This window comes from Salmo salar, chromosome ssa20 (assembly GCF_905237065.1).
Source record: "Salmo salar chromosome ssa20, Ssal_v3.1, whole genome shotgun sequence".
Lineage (NCBI taxonomy): Eukaryota > Metazoa > Chordata > Actinopteri > Salmoniformes > Salmonidae > Salmo > Salmo salar.
In genome coordinates, this window is record NC_059461.1 from 32,922,527 (window position 1) to 32,944,835 (window position 22,309).

At 42.4% G+C, this 22,309-nt stretch overlaps 1 protein-coding gene across 10 annotated transcripts in view; it reads left to right on the top strand.

Annotated features, from left to right (window-relative positions):
* The window catches only part of LOC106580457 (autism susceptibility gene 2 protein), a 433,496-nt gene that overhangs the window by 92,401 nt on the left and 318,786 nt on the right, over positions 1 to 22,309 (top strand). For all 10 annotated transcript variants that reach the window (XM_045703229.1, XM_045703231.1, XM_045703228.1 and 7 more), the window contains exon 2: positions 11,793 to 12,062. In XM_045703229.1, coding sequence (XP_045559185.1) covers positions 11,793 to 12,062 — 270 coding nt within the window. The remainder of the gene's footprint in view (positions 1 to 11,792; positions 12,063 to 22,309) is intronic.

The following is a 22,309-nucleotide window of genomic DNA, read 5'->3' on the forward strand; positions in this document are numbered from 1 at the left end:
CAGTCAGGGTCTCAACTTAATGTTGAGCATTAGAATAGTAGAATACACAAGGTGCAATTTCAAAATTTTACTTAGAACCTCCAAAAGGCTGCATGTGTGGGTATCGATGTCGGTACGCAGACCAGCAAGCCACTGCGGCACCTAATGACGAGTTCAGACTTTTTGTGGCCCCCAATCCATTCAAAGTTGCCCATCCCTGATTTACACCATAAATAGAGACAGAGAGCAGGCGATCTGATGTGATGGCTGTCACGGCTGTTTGAAGGAGCGGACCAAGATGCAGCGTTTTCGTAGTTCCACATCTTTATTTAATAGTGAAACGTGATGCAATACATAAATACTTAAACTAACCAGAAAACAACAAACCGTGACGCAGAGAGGGAAAAAACACACTACTCAAAATTTTATCACCCACAAACAACATGCAGAAACACCCCTACTAAATATGACCTCCAATTAGAGGCGACGAGGACCAGCTGCCTCCAATTGAAGGTCAAGCCAATAAACCCCAACCTAGAAATAGACAAACTAGAACTACAACATAGAAATAGAAAACATAGAACAAACACAAGAACACCCCCTGTCACGCCCTGACCACTCTACCATAGAAAATAACAACTTATATTGGTCAGGACGTGACAATGGCTGCCTGTCTGAGGGGGGACAAGGACCACGCAGGCTGCAGGATGGCATGTTTAATGGAGCTGAGTGGGCTGCTGGGCTGGCGGTCCAGACACTTCTACACCTCTACACCTCGCCCTGCTGACACAGCCAAACACAGATCAAGACCTCTGCTCCAAAATGTTGTTCAAAGGCGTTTGTGAGACTATTTGTGACCGACCAGCTCGATTCGGTTTTATGAATCAAAATTTGAAATGGTGTTTTTTACATTGGATAAAAGTGGAGACTCAGAGTTAGAAAATGATATACACCACAGTTGAGAAACAATGGGAAAGTAATTCTGCTTGGAAAGTTTTAACCACACTTTTGAGAAAATGACCCTTGAATATTTTGGTAAACCTACTGGAAAGCTCTTCTTTGTCTACATCCATTCAGCATCATTCACACCATCTTAAGCCTTAGCCCCACCCATCTCTATGGCCGTTTGTGATACAGCCTGTCTGTAGTGACGCCAGAAGCACTGAGATGCAGCGCCTTAAACTGCTGCACCACTCGAGAGCCCATGCATTAGCCCACCCATCTCTTTGAGGATTCACATGCATTACATCAGTAACCTGATGGTCCAAAATAGCATAACTGGTGTATTTTAACACCATCCTTTTAAAAATGTAGTATATGTCAATCAAACCAGGCAACTAAAAGCAACTTTCTAAACAATGTTTAGGTTCGTTTCTAGCTTGTTAGCTAGCTAGCTAACGTTAAGTTAGCTGGCTAGCCAGTTCAAATAATTACCATATAATATTGTTGACAACGTCTTAACTTTAGCTAATTTGTATTCATAATTACAGGAAAATAAACTCCCAACAAGGTCAATATTTACAAGTTAATGGCAAGATAATTACAGAATATAGCTTACGTTTGTGAGTATGATGAAAATAAAGTAGGGCATTCTACCAGAGTATTTTAGAATTTGTCACTGAGATACTGTCTCGTTGGCCAAATGTTATATCCTATTTTGACTTTGGTGCAGGTCATGTTGTTCTTCAGATGACTGTCTCTGGTAAACACACGCTATATCAAATAAAATCTACAGTGGCTTGCGAAAGTATTCACTCCTTTGTCATTTTTCCTATTTTGTTGCCTTACAACCTGGAATTAAAGTGGATTTTTGGCGGGTTTGTATCATTTGATTTACACAACATGCCTACCACTTTGAAGATGCAAAAATAGTTTATTGTGAAACAAACAAGAAATAAGACAAAAAAAACTGAAAACTTGAGCGTGCATAACTATTCACCCACCTAAGTCAATACTTTGTAGAGCCACCTTTTGCAGCAATTACAGCTGTAAGTCAATTGGGTATGTCTCTATAACAGAAATCAGCATCCTGTAGCTCTAACTCCAAAAGGTTTTGGGACACTGTAAAGTCCATGGAGAACAAGAGCACCTCCTCCCAGCTGCCCACTGCACTGAGGCTAGGCGACACAGTCACCACCGATAAATCCATGATAATCGAAAATTTCAATAAGCATTTCTCTATGGCTGGCCATGCTTTCCTCCTGGCTACCCCAACCCCGGCCAACAGCTCCGTACCCCTCACAGCTACTTGTCCGAGCCTCCCCAGCTTCTCCTTCACCCAAATCCAGATCGCAGATGTTCTGAAAGAGTTGCAAAACCTGGACCCGTACAAATCAGCTGGGCTAGACAATCTGGACCCTCTCTTTCTAAAATTATCCACCGCCATTGTTGCAACCCCTATTACCAGTCTGTTCAACCTCTCTTTCATTTCGTCCGAGATCCCTAAAGATTGGAAAGCTGCCGCGGTCATCCCCCTCTTCTAAGGGGGTGACACTCTAGACCCAAACTGTTACAGACCTATATCCATCCTGCCCTGCCTTTCTAAAGTCTTTGAAAGCCAAGTTAATAAACAGATTACTGACCATTTTGAATCCCACCGTACCTTCTCCGCTGTACAATCTGATTTCCGAGCTGGTCACGGGTGCACTTCAGTAACGCTCAAGGTACTAAACGATATCATAACCGCCATCGATAAGAGACATTACTGTGCAGCTGTATTCATCGACCTGGCCAAGGCTTTCGACTCTGTCAATCACCACATTCTTATTGGCAGACTCAACAACCTTGGTTTCTCAAATGATTGCCTCGCCTGGTTCACCAACTACTTCTCTGATAGAGTTCAGTGTGTCAAATCGGAGGGCCTGTTGTCCAGACCTATGGGGGTGCCACAGTGTTCAATTCTCGGGCCGACTCTCTTCTCTGTATACATCAATGATGTCGCTCTTGCTGCTGGTGATTCTCTGATCCACCTCTACGCAGACGACACCATTCTGTATACTTCTGGCCCTTTGTTGGACACTGTGTTAACTAACCTCCAGATGAGCTTCAATGCCATACAACTCTCCTTCCGTGGCCTCCAACTGCTCTTAAATGCAAGTAAAACTAAATGCATGCTCTTCAACCGATCACTGCCCACACCCGCACGCCTGTCCAGCATCACTACTCTGGACGGTTCTGACTTAGAATATGTGGATAACTACAAATACCTAGGTGTCTGGTTAGACTGTAAACTCTCCTTCCAGACTCACATTAAGCATCTCCAATCCAAAATTAATTCTAGAATCGTCTTCATCTAGAATCGTCTTCCTATTTCACAACAAAGCATCCTTCACTCATGCTGCCAAACATACACTCGTAAAACTGACCATCCTACCGATCCTTGACTTCGCCGATGTCATTTATAAAATAGCCTCCAACATTCTACTCAACAAATTGGATGCAGTCTATCACAGTGCCATCCGTTTTGTCGCCAAAGCTCCATATACAACCCACCACTGCGACCTGTATGCTCTCGTTGGCTGGCCCTCGCTTCACTCTCGTCGCCAAACCCACTGGCTCCAGGTCATCTACAAGTCTCTGCTAGGTAAAGCCCCGCCTTATCTCAGCTCACTGGTCACCATAGCAGCACCCACTGGTAGCATGCGCTCCAGCAGGTATATCTCACTGGTCACCCCCAAAGCCAATTGATTCTTTGGCCGCCTTTCCTTCCAATTCTCTGCTGCCAATGACTGGAACAAACTGCAAAAATCACTGAAGCTGGAGACTCATATCTCCCTCAATAGCTTTAAGCACCAGCTGTCAGAGCAGCTCACAGATCACTGCACCTGTACATAGCCAATCTGTAAACAGCCTATCCAACTACCTCATCCCCATACTAAATTTATTTATTTATCTTGCTCCTTTGCACCCCAGTATCTCTACTTGCACATTCATCTTCTGCACATCTACCATTTCAGTGTTTAATTGCTATATTGTAATTACTTCGCCACCATGGCCTACTTATTGCCTTAACTCCCTTACCTCATTTGCATTTACTGTATATAGACTTTTAGTTTTATTTTTTTCTACTGTATTATTGACTGTATGTTTGTTTATTCCATGTGTAACTCTGTGTTGTTGTATGTGTCGAACTGCTATGCTTTATCTTGGCCAGGTCGCAGTTGCAAATGAGAACTTGTTTTCAACTCGCCTACCTGCTTAAATAAAGGTGAAATAAAAAAATGCATAGTGACAACTGTAAAGTTTGGTGGAGGAGGAATAATGGTCTGGGGCTGTTTTTCATGGGTTCGGTTTAGGCCCATTCGTTCCAGTGAAGGGAAATAATAACGCTACAGCGTACCATGACATTCTAGACGATTCTGTGCTTCTAACTTTGTGACAACAGTTTGGGGAAGGCTTTTTCCTGTTTCAGCATTACAATGCTCCCGTGCACAAAGCGAGGTCCATACAGAAATGGTTTGTCGAGATCAGTGTGGAAGAACTTGACTGGCTTGCACAGAACCCTGACCTAAACCACATTGAACACCTTTGGGATGAATTGGGACGCCAACTGTGAGCCAGGCCTAATCGCCCAACATCAGTACCCAACCTCACTAATGCTCTTGTGGCTGAATGGAAGCAACTCTCCGCAGCAATGTTTCAACATCTAGTGGAAAGCCTTCCCAGAAGTGTGGAGGCTGTTATAGCAGCAAAGGGGGGACCAACTCCATATTAATGCCCATGATTTTGGAATGAGATGTTTGACAAGCAGGTGTCCAAATGCTTTTGGTCATGTAGTGTATTATATAGTAAGCATTAATCAGTTAAATTAGATTGAACTTAAACCCTGTAAGAATCCTGGATCTAGGTATCGGACAGTTTTTTGTATAGAGATCTCAGAAATGCAGATTAAGTACGTAACGTTTCTTATCTCCTCATGTTACGGGAGGAAAACAGTTTTCATGGGCACACAAATCCCAAATGATTTATGCGATTGCAACTGAATGAGTCACCTTACCTTGATACTTAAAACATAAATTGATACTGTAAAACATGGTTCTTCAATAATTATGCATAATACTTGTTGGATGCGCATTTAATGTCCAGCTGTTTTGTTACGCTGTGATATTTTCACACATCATCATCTCATCCAGGAAGGAATTTTATGAATGATTGTCAAGTGACGAACAGCTGTTGTGACAGCGCATGCGATGCAAAACAGTCCAAGTGCTCGAGAAAAGGTGTTTGCGAGGAATGTCAAGAATATTTTACTGTCACCTACGTTACGCTGGTGAAGACACTTTTTGCATGTCTTTTTTTTAGGGGGGGTGGGTGGTCTATAGTTGGCCCTATATGTACAATTATATAAATCTTGCAATTGTATAACATTAAGGTCCTTTGACAATTACAATTAAGTGCTTGAAAAAGTCCCTGAAAGTCCTTGAATTTGACATGCCAATGTCTGTATAAATCCTGCTTAAAGGATGTATAGTCCTAGACCTATGTTGTAATATAGGTGGAGTTATGGGTACATTTTCATATATTTACTTTTATTCCTCTGAGTACGCATGTGGAACTGCATAAAAAACATTTTTGTTGATGCCAATGTCACACATTGGCCCCATTATTTATAGAATAACCCATGTCTGTTTCTGTGTGTGGGTGTGTGACAGGAGTTAGTGTATGTTGGTTTACATTTGTGTGTAGCAGGAGTGTGTGTGGTGTACTTTTGCAGGTGGGGCCCCTGTGGGGGTCTGGGGGCCCCAGTTCCATCAGTGTAGTGAGAAGCTGCTCAGCTGTAGTGGATTGAAGTTACCCAACCGTATGAATGTGGCACAGAGAGGTGGTGCTATCATTGAGTTGTGACAGGAAAACCATTGGGACCATGCAGAAGTAGTCCATAGTTTACTCTCAGTGGGTTATGATAGAATGACTCCCTGCCTACACATGCATACACATGCATACACACACACACACACACACACACACACACACACACACACACACACACACACACACACACACACACACACACACACACACACACACACACACACACACACACACACACACACACACACACACACACACACACACACACACGTACACACACAATTTTGATCAGTGCTGTGATGTTTTTGTAGTCTGTTTATAGACATTGCTATTGAGAGAAATTATGGATTTACTTCAATAAACCGTCAGAGCTTTGATCATGTATTCAAGCTCACAGACTCCCTCCCAAGGGATTAATTAAAACACAATGAACATATTTAACAACAGATGACTGAAACACAAACAGCAGAAACAGGTTACATCATTCTAGAAATCCATTCAGATGCCATTAGAAACAACTGCAGGATAACTGTTGTCTAAGTAGTGTGGTTCTGTAAGTCAGCACACCATGGGTGGCATAGTGTATCTCATTGTTTAAAAATGCCCCTGTAACCTCTGTTGCCTCTAATGTAGAAGAAGTGATCCCCAGCTGAGCTCTTTGTGTCTCCTAAATAATTACTGCGGATGGAGAGAGAAGTGCCAGTGAAATGTGATGATGTGCATTAGACACCACAGGCAGGCGGCCCCCTCTCTTGCTCTCTTGCTACCTATTCATTCTCTCTCTCTCTTTCTCTTTCTCTCTGACTTTCTATCTCCGACTCTCTCTCTTGCTCTTCTACTCTATCTCTATCTCTCTCATTCGCTGTCTCACAGAGGCTGAGGACTCCATTTGAGAACTTCCCTGCTCTCAGTCCGGTGCCTCGTGGTTTATGCATGTCCTGGGAAAAGCACCCCAGGAAACAACCAGACCAGGGGTAGAGGATGCTGACTAGCTGTACTACCCTCCCGATGGGGGCCTGTCTGCAGTGTGCTTCCACAACCCAGAGCATGTCCCTGGTCCATGATCAGACGCATGCCGTTTACCATACTGTAGCTGCCTGCCTGGGACGACTGTGTGGGTTTTATACAGGCCTTTCCCACCCTCCCTTACCCCTCTCCTCCCTTGCTCTCCCTCCTAGTGCAATCTGGAAAGGCAACAAAGCTCGCTCTCCCCACATGCTGTTGCCACGGCAACGCGCCAGGGTCAGGAAAGTCTAGCGGTCTCTCCGGTTACTGTGCCTGTATGTGCAGACTAGCAGAGCCATTTCCCATTCCAATCCATTCCCTCTCCCTGTGTGTGTGTGTGCGTGTGCACCTGCATGTGTATGTTTCCCAGTTTGGAAGCTGGTTGAGTCTTCCAAGCAGAAGTTCATATTTACAGTAGGCAATCATGGAGGTTACAGTGTGAACGTTAGAATGATAATGGGTTGTGTGTTCCTCCTGCCATGAAACATACTCATGCATGCACGGACGCACACACACACACAAATCAGGACCACAAGACAGAATATCAATGAGATTCCACAGTTCTGTGAGTGTAATTCTAATTGATCCCATAGCTCAACCACCAAGTGTGTTTACTAGACATGCCTATATTAATAATAACCCAGGAGGTGGGGTCTCGCATGCAAATTGAATGACTTTGAACTGCCAATCTCCTCTTTCAGATGATGAATATTGATGGGTGGCGTGTGAAGGTTCAGATCACTTAAAGAGGGAAAATACCTGGGGCCGGATTCACAAAACTTTCTTAACTGCCATTTTTTCCTTAACTATAGACTTAAAAAGAAAGTTAAGCAAAGTTGCTATTCCTCAATAAAGTTATTGGAAATGTTCTTACTTTTTTCCCCTATGTTTCTTCCTAAGAAAAAAGTTAAGAAGAAATAGGATTCTTGGGAAAGAATGTTTCTCCTTGGAAATGTACTTAACTTCAGGACAGCTAAACCCTGGTCTTGTGACAAATGGATACTTTTGTAACCATTAACATGTTCTTGCGCCACTGCCATTTGGCTACCGGACATTTAAATATAGCAAGAAAACGAATTAAACACGCATTATCTAGCTAGCTACTAATTATCAATATATTACAATATTCTAGAAGTGTTAAATAGCTCGCATTAGCTCGTAAATTTGCAAAGAAGAACTTGGCTAACTTAGCTAACATTAGCATTGTTTGCTGTGTTGGCTATAATGTCGTTACATGTTAGCTAGTTAATGTAGCTACTAAACTTACTGGTCGCACAGTCCCTCTACCACCATCTCTCCTATCATGGACAACACCTTCTCGTCCAGCTGGTCCACATGAATGGTCTCTCAGGTCCCTTCTTCTTAGCATCCGACTTGATGTCAAACCACATCAAGTCAAACCACTTTGACTTGATGTCAAACCACTGTCCCTTGCCATACCCCCGATGGCAGAGGCAGACTTGGCCACTCTCGCCCATCCACTCTTTTTGGTCTCTGCAGTGACCCCGCAGTTTAGAGTCTCCCCAACAGCAACCTTTTCCTGGCTGCTATTTCCTCCACCATCTTCAAGCTCTTGTTTGCTGTAGTGTTTATTGCACTTTCCTTGGTTATCCATTTTTGTTTTTGATATAGCTAGTCTGATGGCTATAATATGTGAAAAAATAAAGTTTGTTTTTGTGCATAAAGGGTTCACAAGCCAACAATTAAAAACATCTTGAGAAATAAAGCAGATAAATAAATGTAATCAAATGGAAATATCAACACTTTATTATAGTGGGACAAATCGTATCATCCCTGTCACATAGGCTTATTTATTGGTTTCAAGCACATCACTAATGTCAATTCCACATAAGAAGATATTTACGAAGTTCTTAGGAAAACTATGAATTCCTAAGAACATTTTGAAGAATTGCACTTAGGAACTATCTTCTGAACTTCTTATTTTTTCCCTTAAGAAACTTCTTATGTTTTTTTCATAAGTAATGTTTTATGAATCTGGCCCCTGGGTCTAGATTCAAAAACCTTCTTAAGAAGAAATGTTCTTAACTGCCATTTTTTCCTTAACTATACACTCAAGAAGAAAGTTAAGGAAAGTTGCTATTCCTCAAAAATATTATTGTAAATTTAATTTCTTATGTTTCTCCTTAAGCAAAAAGTTAAGAATAAATTAGATTCTTGAAAATAATTCTAAGATAACTAAACTCTTGTCTTAATCTCAGGGCAGTGAGAGAAAAAGCTCATGAAAGCAATTGAACATGTTTAATTCACTCACAAACATCATCTGAAAGTTTCAGTTGTCATGGGCATCGTAAGGATTGGACCAAGGCGCAGCGGGTAAAGTGCTCATCTTCTTAATTTATTTAAAGAAAACACTTAAACAAAATAAACAAATGATGAAAAACAGTTCCATAAGGCTCCCAGGATATATCCCGTGTGGCTCAGTTGGTAGAGCATGGTGTTTGCAACGCCAGGGTTGTGGGTTCGATTCCCATGAGGGACCAGTACGGGGAAAAAATGTATGAAATGTATGCATTCACTACTGTAAGTGGCTCTGGATAAGAGCGTCTGCTAAATGACTAAAATGTAAAATGTAACCACTCACAAAACACAAGTGAAACAAACACAACTAAATATGGCCTCCAATTAGACAATGACAACCACCTGCCTCTAATTGGAGGTCATTGCCAAAAACATAGAAATCGAAAACTAGATATAGAAATAGAGAACATAGAACCTAAACCCCGAAACACACAAAACAAACACCCCTGCCACGCCCTGACCAAACTACAATGACAAATAACCCCTTTTACTGGTCAGGACGTGACATCAGTATTGATTATTTTAAACCCAAGAAAATGTTTTAGCACAGTAATCTCAGTAAGAAATATGCTAACATGATTGCCATTGCTAGCTAGAGAGCTAGCTAAAACAGTTGCCTGGAAGATTTGTAAGAAGATATTTGACAAGTTCGTAAGAAAATCATTCAATCTTAAGATATTGTTGAGGAATTGCACACCAGGGCCCAGATTCACAAAACACTTATTAAGTAAAACAAAGCTTATTAAGTAAAAAAATAAGAAGTTCATAAGATTAACTATCTTATGAACTTCTTTTTTTTCTTAAGCAGGCCCTGGTAGCAATTTTCATGTCCTTTGTTGTCAGTTTGTCTCGCTTTGTCACGGCAAGCATTTCAAATGTGGCTGTCAGGGTAATGAATGTCATGACAAGTAGCCCGGTTTGGCTGTCTCTCTGGCCTCATGAGACATTAATGTGCTGCCTTAGAGGAGGTGAAGAGCACTTTTCAGGGCCTGGATATCAGTATATACGGAAGGCTTTGCTTATGCACCTTTGTAAATGTATCAGTGTTGTTGTGTTAGCGCTAATGTGATAGCCATCTGCTGCGCCCTCAGAGCCAATTATTTTACTATTCAGATGGAGTTGCGCTCTCTCTCACTCCCTCTCTCTCTCTGTCTCCCTCTATCTCTCTCTCCCCCACTTTACTTCTCTCTCTCTCTCTCTCTCTCTCTCTCTCTCTCTCTCCCCTCTCTCGGTCTCCCTCTATCTCTCTCTCCCACACTTTCCTTCTCTCTCTCGCTCTCTCCCTCTCTCTGTCTCCCTCTATCTCTCTCCCCCACCTTGCTTCTCTCTCTCTCTCCTCCCTCTCTCTCTGTCTCCCTCTATCTCTCTCCCCACTTTCCTTCTCTCTCGCTCTCTCTCTGTCTCTCCCTCTCTCTCTGTCTCCCTCTATCTCTCTCCCCCACTTTCCTTCTCTCTCTCTCTCTCCCTCTCTCTCTGTCTCCCTCTATCTCTCTCCCCACTTTCCTTCTCTCTCTCGCTCTCTCCCTCTCTCTCTGTCTTCCTCTATCTCTCTCTCCCCCACTTTCCTTCTCTCTCTCTCTCCCTCTCTCTCTGTCTCCCTCTCTCTCCCCCACTTTCCTTCTCTCTCTCTCTCTCTCTCTCTCCCCCACTTTCCTTCTCTCTCTCCCTCTCTCTCTGTCTCCCTCTATCTCTCTCTCCCCCACTTTCCTTCTCTCTCTCCTACCTCTCTCTGTCTCTCTCTTTTTCACTCACTTCACTACTCATCACGGTAGGGGTGTCTGTAATGTAGCCAGTAGAGCCATGCAGCGGAGAACAGATGTTGCTCTGTGAACTAACAGCCCTGTGCAGGGCCCTGTGTGTGGCTTCAAGCAGTGGTATGTCTCCAACGCCAGTCAAACAGTCTTTCCCCTACCCTCTTCTGTGAATTATTCACTTTACATATCAGCCTTCATCATCGCTTCGAAGACTTTGTTTGTTTACCAATAGCTATGCCATGATGTAACTGTAGCCATAGTTATCAGTTTTCTGGCTGCAACGTTATCCCCTGGTTATTTGCAGGCCGCCCCCGCAGAAGAGGTTGCTAACCTCAAAGCTCTTTCCTGATTAAGTAAAGGTTCAATAAGTAATATGGTTATACATTAGCCAGAGTTTAGTCAAGCAGACAACCAGAATGAGGAAGTAGCCTGGTCATGATGTAACAGTAGCCAGAGCCATATATTTTATATTTTGATCTAAATGTATGGCTCTGACAGTAGCTATCAGACTGTGATTAAGCTAAACAAGGGGACATTTTTACCAGATTGTACAATATGCACCAGACTCTACTATGTTACTGTTGTATTTACTGTATAGTCAAGAACATTTTCCTATCACCATAAGCTTATTAAAGACAAACCCTTAATATGATTAGGGAGTTCTGTAAGTTATTGTGCTTCTGTTGACTGGATTAAACATGTCTTGACAGTCTACGACTGACTGTGTTTTTGTACATAGTCTTTCTGCTTTGAATAATCCAACATGGCTACTGTGCACTTGGCTGTTCCCCAACATCAACCCCCATATCATATTCATCCTGACACTAATATCCTGCTTTTCTCCTCTCTTTTCTTCTCTTTTTCTCTCTCTCTTTTCTCCTATCTATTTATTTTCTCCTCTCTCGCTTTTTTCTCCTCTTCTAGAAGAAGACTGGGGCCCTGAAGTCTCAGGAGGATAAGAAGAAGGAGAAGGAGAGGTGGAGAGAGGAGAAGAAGAAGGAGAGGTGGAGAGAGGAGAAACAGCAGCAGGAGACGGTGGTAAAGAGACAGAAGGAGGAGAATGAGGAGGAGGAGAATGTCATGCCCCTGTCCCTAGACCCCCTGGAGAACGGCTTCATCAACCATGCCCAGAGAGAGCAGGAGAGAATGAATGACAGGCTGCTGAAGAAAACCTACTCCAAGAAGAATAAACAGGTCTATTTTATTTCACCTTTATTTATTCAGGAAGTCCCATTGAGGTCAGAAGACCTCTTTTACAAGGGAGACCTGAGTGCTGTGTGCTGTTGGTCTATTGCAGTTGATTCATCCGTTGAGTTGATCATTTGAATGCATATTCTGAAGGCTTATTATTCTATTGTGGTCCTGTTAGTGTTGTTTCTCTTTCTGTATGTACCGGGGCAGTGCTGTGCAATGATTCACTCTCTGTGTTGGGAAGTTCCTCCCTGCCCAGACTGAATGATGCCAGTACTGATGGCACGAGGGCAGCTTGTACTGCTAGGCCATTTGAGTCAGAGTTTGGCACAGGGAGATATATTCCTACCACATCTATGTATTAGCAGTTTGCTGCTCTCGCTCACAATGCCTCTCCACCATGTGACCTACTTGTGTGAATGTACTGACATGTATGTCTAACTGATAGATATACACACACACACACACACACACACACACACACACACACACACACACACACACACACACACACACTACATTTTCATGTTTTTAAATGTATGTAAATTGTAGTCTTTTGTCTGTTATATGTCAGACCCCAGTAAGACTTGCTGTTGCCATTGGAGTCAGGTTAATGGGGATCCTAATAAATCCCCATCTTCCTCTGTCCATACCTATCTATCTCCCCCCTCCCTCCCTCCCTCCCTACCCCTCCTCCCCCTCTCTTCTTTCTCCTCCAGTTGTGCTATCTGCATCGACCTGCTTTTACTCATCACATATGCGTCTGCTACTGTTTATTATCTATCAATTCTAGTCACTTTACCCCTACCTATGTACAGTTGAAGTCAGAAGTTTACATACACTTAGGTTGGAGTCATTAAAACTAGTTTTTCAACCACTCCACAAATTTCTTGTTAACAAACTATAGTTTTACAAGTCGGTTAGGACATCTACTTTGTGCATGACACAAGTCATTTTTCCAACAATTGTTTACAGTCAGATTATTTCACTTATAATTCACTGTACCACAATTCCAGTGGGTCAGAAGTTTACATACACTAAGTTGACTGTGCCTTTAAACAGCTTGGAAAATTCCAGAAAATGATGTCATGGCTTTAGAAGCTTCTGATAGGCTAATTGACACAATTTGAGTCAATTGGAGGTGTACCTGTGGATGTATTTCAAGGCCTACCTTCAAAGTCAGTGCCTCTATGCTTGACATCATGGGAAAATCAAAAGAAATCAGCCAAGACCTCAGAAAGAAATTGTAGACCTCCACAAGTCTAGTTCATCCTTGGGAGCAATTTCCAAACGCACGTTCATCTGTACAAACAATAGTACGCAAGTATAAACATGCAGCCGTCATACCGCTCAGGAAGGAGACGTGTTCTGTCTCCTAGAGATGAACGTACTTTAGTGCGAAAAGCGCAAATCAATCCCAGAACAACTGCAAAGGACCTTGTGAAGATGCTGGAGGAAACAGGTACAAAAGTATCTATAACCACAGTAAAACGAGTCCTATATCGACATAACCTGAAAGGCCGCTCAGCAAGGAAGAAGCCACTGCTCCAAAACCTCCATAATAAAGCCAGACTATGGTTTGCAACTGCACATGGGGACAAAGATCGTACTTTTTGGAGAAATGTCCTCTGGTATGATGAAACAAAAGTAGAACTGTTTGGTCATAATGACCATCTTTATGTTTGGAGGAAAAGGGGAGAGGCTTGCAAGCTGAAGAACTCCATCTCAACCGTGAAGCACGGGGGTGGCAGCATCATGTTGTAGGGGTGCTTTGCTGCAGGAGGGACTGGTGCACTTCACAAAATAGATGGCATCATGAGGATGGAAAATTATGTGGATATATTGAAGCAACATCTCAAGACATCAGTCAAGAAGTTAAAGCTTGGTCGTAAATGGGTCTTCCAAAGGGACAATGACCCTAAACATACACTGACCTCATCCGATAGAAAATATGTGGGCAGAACTGAAAAAGTGTGTGCGAGCAAGGAAGCCTACAAACCTGACTCAGTTACACCAGCTCTGCCAGGAGGAATGGGCCAAAATTCACCCAACTTATTGTGGAAAGCTTGTGGAAGGCTACCTGAAATATTTGACCCAAGTTAAACAATTTAAAGGCAGTGCTACCAAATACTAGTCGAGTGTATGTAAACTTCTAACCCACTGGGAATGTGATGAAAGAAATAAACGCTGAAATAAATCATTCTCTCTGCTATTATTCTGACATTTCACGTTCTTAAAATAAAGCAATCCTAACTGACCTAAGACAGAGAATTTTTACCCGGATTAAATGTCAGGAAAAACAAAGTTTAAATGTAGTTGGCTAAGATGTATGTAAACTTCCGACTTCAACTGTACATACTGCATCTACCTCAATTACCTCATACCTCTGCACATCCACTCAGTACTGGTACCCCATGTATGTAGTCAAGTTATCGTTATTCATTGTGCATTTATTCTTTGTTTTTATTAATCTCCCCTCAAAGTCACAGATCTCTTCTAGCCATGGTAATCAAAATAATAGGCAACTGGGCGTTTTTACACATGACCCTAAGCATGATGGGATGTTAATTGCTTACTTAACTCAGGAACCACACCTGTGTGGAAGAACTTGCTTTTAATATACTTTGTATCCCCCATTTACTCAAGTGTTTCCTTTATTTTGGCAGTTACAGTGCATTCAGAAAGTGTTCAGACCCCTTGACTTATTACACTGTTACATTACAGCCTTACTCTAAAATGGATCAACTTGTTTTTTGCCCCCCATCAATCTACACACAATACCCCATAATGACAAAGCAAAAACAGGTTTAGACATTTTTGCAAATGTATATATAGAGAGAATAGGGCTTCAGTTTTTATTATTATATTGTTTAACATTTTTGTCTCTGTATTGTTGGGAAGGGCCCGTAAGTAAGCATTTCATTGTTAGTCTACACCTGTTGTTTACGAAGCGTGTGACAAATACAATTTGATTTGGTTTGGTTATCAGGCTCTCCCATTGCAGCACCAAAGCACCTGTGGAATCCAGTGCTTATAAAACAAGGTGCTCCAGATGGGAATGGGGTTTGATTAGAGCCTTTGTGTTTTATCTCCAACTGAATATGTCCTCGGCACCAGTGTAAACTGACGATATTATAGGCCGTGTGGCTGTTTATCGTCCTCGCTTCTCCCCACTGGTAACTTAGTTCTTTCCTCCCTGATAACACGCACACATACGCATACGTAGGCACTCACGCACGGACACGCACACGTGCGTGAACACATGCGTGTGCAGCTGCAAACACGCATACACACACGCACTTCTTTCATACTGTGGTAATTGTAGTGGGGAAGGAAGCCTCAACAAAGCAGCCATCTGGATATAAAAGTGTTTATGTGCGTGTACGTGTGTGTAGTTTCCGTATAGCTGCTTTGATATGAAGGAGAAGTGAGAGGGTCATTATAAAAGCCTTCAAAGACCCTCTGATAATGCTGCTTATTAAAGGAACTTGAATAGAGAGCTTTCTGCTTGATGTTGAAGGGTCAATACAGTCAACAGATTTTTCACAGTAACACCCTGGGGTCAAAAGAGGAAAATTTTTTCAAATGGCACCCTATTCCCTTTATAGTACACAACTTTTGATCAGGGGCCGGATTCACAAGGCTTTCTTAAGAATAAATGTCTTCTTAACTGCCATGTTTTCCTTAACTATAGGCTTAAGAAGAAAGTTAAGCAAATTGCTATTCCTCAAAAAGGTTCTTGGAAATCATCTCTTTCTTATGTTTCTCCTTAAAGTTAAGAAAAATTAGAATCTTCAAAATAAAGTTCTTAGAAATGTTCTTAAATTCCAAGATGGTTAAACCCTCAGGGTTTAGAGAAAAAGCTCATGAAAGAAAAAGCTCATGAAAACAATTGAACATGTTTAATTCACTCACAAACTTCATTGGAAAGTTTCAGTATTTATTTTAAACCCAAGAACATGTTTTAGAACAGCAATCTCAGTTGGAAATTTGCTAACATGATTGCCATTGCTAGCTAGATAGTTAGCTAAATTGGTTGCCTAGCAACAAACACATCTTAATCTTAAGAAGAAACGTAAGAAGATATTTCTGGAGTTCGTAAGAAAATCATTCAATCTTAAGACATTGTTGAGGAATTACACTTATGAAATATCTTATGAACTGGGCCCAGGGCTCTGCAATTTGTCCTTAGAGTATGGCTCTATCATGTCTGTACGTCTGTACTATCATGTCTGTACGTAAGAGATTAACTGGGTTTGATGTCAGTGTTTGGCCCTTGTGAATTTGGAGGAGCTCCGTGTGCCTTTTATTTCCCCCTCACTGAACCAGCCGATATCAGAAAGAGTGCACTTAGCTAAGACTGTTTACTCGACTGCATCAATTACTGTAGGACCTTGTGTCCTTTCTCCTCTCTCCTCCTGTTTTGCCTGACTCGCTCTCACGTCAGTCAGTGAAGAGATGTCCCTCCTGTCCCCACTGTGTTGTTTTGTAGCTGCCTCTCACTAAAGCGAGACAACATCACAGTTGTTTGATAAAATCTTTGACATGACATCGACGTCTTGCTCCCAGACAAATTAAACAACTTCTTTGCTTGCTTTGATGACAATACAGTGCCACTGACACGGCGCGCTACCAAAGCCTGTGGGCTCTCCTTCTCCGTGGCCAACGTGAGTAAAACATTTAAACTTGTTAACCCTCGCAAGGCTGCCGGCCCAGACGGCATCCCGAGCTGCATCCTCAGAGCATGCGCAGACCAGCTGGCTGGTGTGTTTATGGACATATTCAATCAATCCCTATCCCAGTCTGTTGTCCCCACATGCTTTAAGATGGCCACCATTGTTCCTGTTCCCAAGAAAGTTAACGTAACTGAACTAAATAACTATTGCCCCGTTGCACTCACTTCTGTCATCATGAAGTTCTTTGAGAGACTAGTTAAGGAGCATATCATCTCCACCCTACCTGATACCCAAGACCCACTCCAATTTGCTTACCGCCCCAATACATCCACTGACGATGCAATCGCCATCACACTGCCCTATCCCATCTGGACAAGAGGAATACGTATGTGAGAATGCTGTTCATTGACTACAGCGCAGCATTTAATACCATAGTACCCTCCAAACTCGTCATTAAGCTCGAGACCCTGGGTCTCAACCCCGCCCTGTGCAACTGGGTCCTGGACTTTCTGATGGGATGCCCCCAGGTGGTGAAGGTAGGAAACATCTCCACGGCGCTGATCCTCAACACGGGGACCCCACAAGGGTGCGTTCTCAGCCCTCTCCTGTACTCCCTGTTCACCCATGACTGCGTGGCCATGCATGCTTCCAACTGAATCAAGTTTGCAGACGACACTACAATGGTAGGCTTGATTACCAACAACAATGAGACGGTCTACAGGGAGGAGGTGAGGGCCCTCGGAATGTGGTGTCAGGAAAATAACCTCTCACTCAACGTCAACAAAACAAAGGAGATGATCGTCGACTTCAGGAAACAGCAGAGGGAGCAGCCCCCTATCCACATCGACGGGACAGTAGTGGAGAAAGTGGAACGTTTTAAGTTCCTCAGCGTACACATCATTGACAAACTGAAATGGTCCACCCACACAGACAGCGTGGTGAAGAAGGCGCAACAGCGCCTCTTCAACATCAGGAGGCTGAAGAAATTTGGCTTGTCACCTAAAACACACAAACTTTTACAGATGCACAATCGAGAGCATCCTGTCGGGCTGTATCACAGCCTGTTACGGCAACTGCACCGCCCTCAACCGCAAGCCTCTCCTGCCCTCTGTGACATCTACAGCACCCGATGTCACAGGAAGGACAAAAAGATCATCAATGACAACAACCACCCGAGCCACTGCCTGTTCACCCCGCTATCATCCAGAAGGCGAGGTCAGTACAGGTCCATCAAAGCTGGGACTGAGAGACTGAAAACAGCTTCTCTCATGGACATCAGACTGTTAAACAGCCATCACTAACATAGAGAGGCTGCTGCCGACATACAGACTCAAATCTCTGGCTACTTTAATAAATGGACTTAAAGATATCACTAGTCACCTTAACCTCTCTGGGCTAGGCGGGAAGAATTCGTCCCACCTACGTAACAGCCAGTTGAATCCTGTGGTGCGATTTTCAAAACCTTTGAAATGCTATTACTTCAATTTCTCAAACATATGACTATTTTACAGCTATTTAAAGACAAGACTCTCGTTAATCTAACCACACTGTCCGATTTCAAAAAGGCTTTACAACGAAAGCAAAACATTAGATTATGTCAGCAGAGTACCAAGCCAGAAATAATCAGACACCCATTTTTCAAGCTAGCATATAATGTCACAAAAACCCAGAAGACAGCTAAATGCAGCACTAACCTTTGAGGATCTTCATCAGATGACAACCCTAGGACATTATGTTATACAATACATGCATGTTTTGTTCAATCAAGTTCATATTTATATCAAAAACCAGCTTTTTACATTAGCATGTGACGTTCAGAACTAGCATACCCCCCGCAAACTTCCGGCGAATTCACTAACAATTTACTAAATTACTCACGATAAACGTTCACAAAAAGCATAACAATTATTTTAAGAATTATAGATACAGAACTCCTCTATGCACTCGATATGTCCGATTTTAAAATAGCTTTTTGGTGAAAGCACATTTTGCAATATTGTAAGTACATAGCCCAGGCATCACGGGCTAGCTATTTAGACACCCGGCAAGTTTAGCACTCACCAATATCAGGTTTACTATTGTAAAACTTTGATTACCTTTTGTTGTCTTCGTCAGAATGCACTCCCAGGACTGCTACTTCTATAACAAATGTTGGTTTGGTCCAAAATAATCCATCGTTATATCCGAATAGCGGCGTTTTGTTCGTGCGTCCCAGACACTATCTGAAATGGTAAATCAGGGTCGCGCGCATGGCGCAATTCGTGACAAAAAAAATCTAAATATTCCATTACCGTACTTCGAAGCATGTCAACCGCTGTTTAAAATCCATTTTTATGCCATTTTTCTCGTAAAAAAGCGATAATATTCCGACCGGGAATGTCCATTTAGCTAAACAGAGGAAAGTAAACAAAGCTTTCGGTCGACGCGGGCACGAGCCTGAGTCTCACAGTACTGTAACCAGCCACTACCCAAACGCGCTACTTTTTTTCAGCCAGAGCCTGCAAAGCCACGATTCAGCTTTTTACCGCCTTCTGAGACCCTATGGCAGCCGTAGGAAGTGTCACGGGACAGCTAAGATCCTCACTCTTCAATAAACAGAGACAAGAAGAACGACACCTTGTCAGACAGGCCACTTCCTGCATGAAACCTTCTCAGTTTTTTGCCTGCCAAATGAGTTCTGTTATACTCACAGACACCATTCAAACAGTTTTAGAAACTTTAGGGTGTTTTCTATCCATATGTAATACGTATATGTATATTCTAGTTACTGGGTAGGAGTGGTAACCAGATTAAATTGGGTACGTTTTTTATCCGGCGGTGTAAATACTGCCCCCTAGCCCAAACAGGTTAAATAACGGCACTTTAATAATGTTTACATATCCTACATTACTCATCTCATATGTATATACTGCTCTATACCATCTACTGCATCTCGCCAATTCCACACGGCCATCGCTCATTCATATATACATTGTCACGAACCGGCTTGAAGCCCGTAACAAAAAGGGAGACAGACAACGTGGCGATAAAGAATAACAAAATATATTTATTAACTGGAGTAAAGTAAATACAATTAACAATGGTGTGTGTTTAGTCAGTAGTGTAAGTGAGTGGTCACATTTATACATGTGATAATGAGGGGTGTTGAAAGGTGCCAACGCAAACAAACCAAATAGCCACAAAAATGCCACAACCAAAATCTGTCTGTCTGCATGGAGAGAGTCTCCTCAATGAATGGGGAAGAGGTGCATTCATCCTGGGACACACCCGGGCCCAGGTGTGTCCCATTTCACTGACGACCCTCCCGGCTCCGCCCACCGACATCCTATTAAGGAAAACAAGAGCAAAGAGAAAGAATTCGGCAGACAGAGTGGGAGGGTCGTCACAACACATTCTTATTCATCCCTTATGTATGTGTGTATAATGTAGTTGTTGTGAATTTGTTAGATTACTTGTTAGATATTACTGCGATGTCGGAACTAGAAGCACAAGCATTTTGCTAAACTCGCATTAACATCTGCTAACAATGTGTATGTGACCAATAAAATTTGATTTGATGATGAATTGAGACAACTAAGGGTGTTGTGATCTTCAATAACCTCACAACTGGTTATGAAAACACAAGAAAATGCTGACTGTAGTGAAAGAACAGCCCTGCCCACTTCCCAGCCATACACACACAATATCATCCTCTTCTCTCCCAGCCTGCTGCTTGGCCTAGCATCTTATTAGTGTTGTTCTCTGGCCCACTGAGTAGTAAACCCCCCTCTCACTAATGTGATATGGTAATGTCTAAATCAGGCGTTAAAACCGGTTCAGGGAACAGAACTGAAAACTGGAAAATAACAACATTTTTCAAGGAACAGAATCAGAACCGGGAACTAAAATGATTTTAGGTTTCGGGCATTCTTTTTCAGTCCCACAAAAAACACAACAAAGTGCCTATGCAAAGCTCTCCCTCTGTCAATCAGGATCCTCTTGTCTGCCTGCCAGCTGAAAATCTTTGCCAGTGAGTGTGCTGTAGGCTACCTGCCCCTCCCCGCCGAAGAATAGCAGTAGCCTCCTGATGTTACAAGCAGGATTCAGAAGATAAGGATACAGATTTTTTTTGTTGAGAACAATGGATTCATTTCATTGCTAGTTAGGGATACTATAGTTATCACATTTCCCATAGGATTTATTAACTACAAAAAGGTAAGATGTTTTTAATTCTGGTTCACACACAAACATGTTTGCTAACTAGCTAGTTCAAAGACATTTAAAGTTTCTCCATAGAAGCCGCTCCTCCGTAGGTATAATTCTGTGGGGCTAATTTCAGATAATGCATGTCATCACAACATGCCCAGCATTTCAAGCCAAGCCTCCTCCACCCTCTCTCATTCTCTCCCCACCCAATACATTTAATTTGCATCTTGCGCTCTACATTTGTCTTTCCATTACGCATGTAAACAACTCACTGAGACATCGCTTGCCCGCTTCATAGCAAGTTGCTCTATCCGCACTGCATGATTGGTGAAGTAATTTAATGTAAAAAAAGGGGGTTTAAAAAGGAACAGATAGGAACCGGTATAAACCGGTACTTTTTGGGGGTTCGAACCGGTTAAGAACTTTATTTTGCTGGTTGGAACAGTGGAACGGAAAAAAATAATGGTTCTGTTCAGAACCAAACGATTGGGAAATAATTTTGGTTTCAACACCTGTTCTGAACCGACCTTGGCCTATTAGTAACACTATAAACCCTTTGGACGTCAGGACAGACCCAGAGCCACACTATCATTCTATGAACCTCTGTGTGTATCAGGCTGTACCATGTACAGTTGAAGTCGGAAGTTTACATACACCTTAGCCAAATACATTTAAACTCAGTTTTTCACAATTCCTGACATTTAATCCTAGTAAAAAATCCCTTTCTTAGGTCAGTTAGAATCACCACTTTATTTTAAGAATGTGAAATGTCAGAATAATTGTAGAGAGAATGATTTATTTCAGCTTTTATTTCTTTCATCACATTCCCAGTGGGTCAGAAGTTTACATACACTCAATTACTATTTGGTAGCATTGCCTTTAAATTGTTTAACTTGGGTCAAACATTTCAAAGTAGCCTTCCACAAGCTTCCCACAATAAGTTGGGTGAATTTTGGCCCATTCCTCCTGGCAGAGCTGGTGTAACTGAGTCAGGTTTGTAGGCTTCCTTGGTCGCACACGCTTTTTCAGTTCTGCCCACACATTTTCTATAGGATGAGGTCAGGGCTTTGTGATGGCCACTCCAATACCTTGACTTTGTTGTCCTTAGGCCATTTTGCCATAACTTTGGAAGTATGCTTGGGGTCATTGTCCGTTTGGAAGACCCATTTGCGATCAAGCTTTAACTTCTTGACTGATGTCTTGAGATGTTGCTTCAATATATCCACATAATTTTCCAACCTCATGGTGCCATCTATTTTGTGATGTGCACCAGTCCCTCCTGTAGCAAAGCACCACAACTACATGATGCTGCCGCCCCCGTGCCTCACGGTTGGGATGGTGTTCTTCGGCTTGCAAGCCTCTCCCTTTTTCCTCCGAACATAACGATGG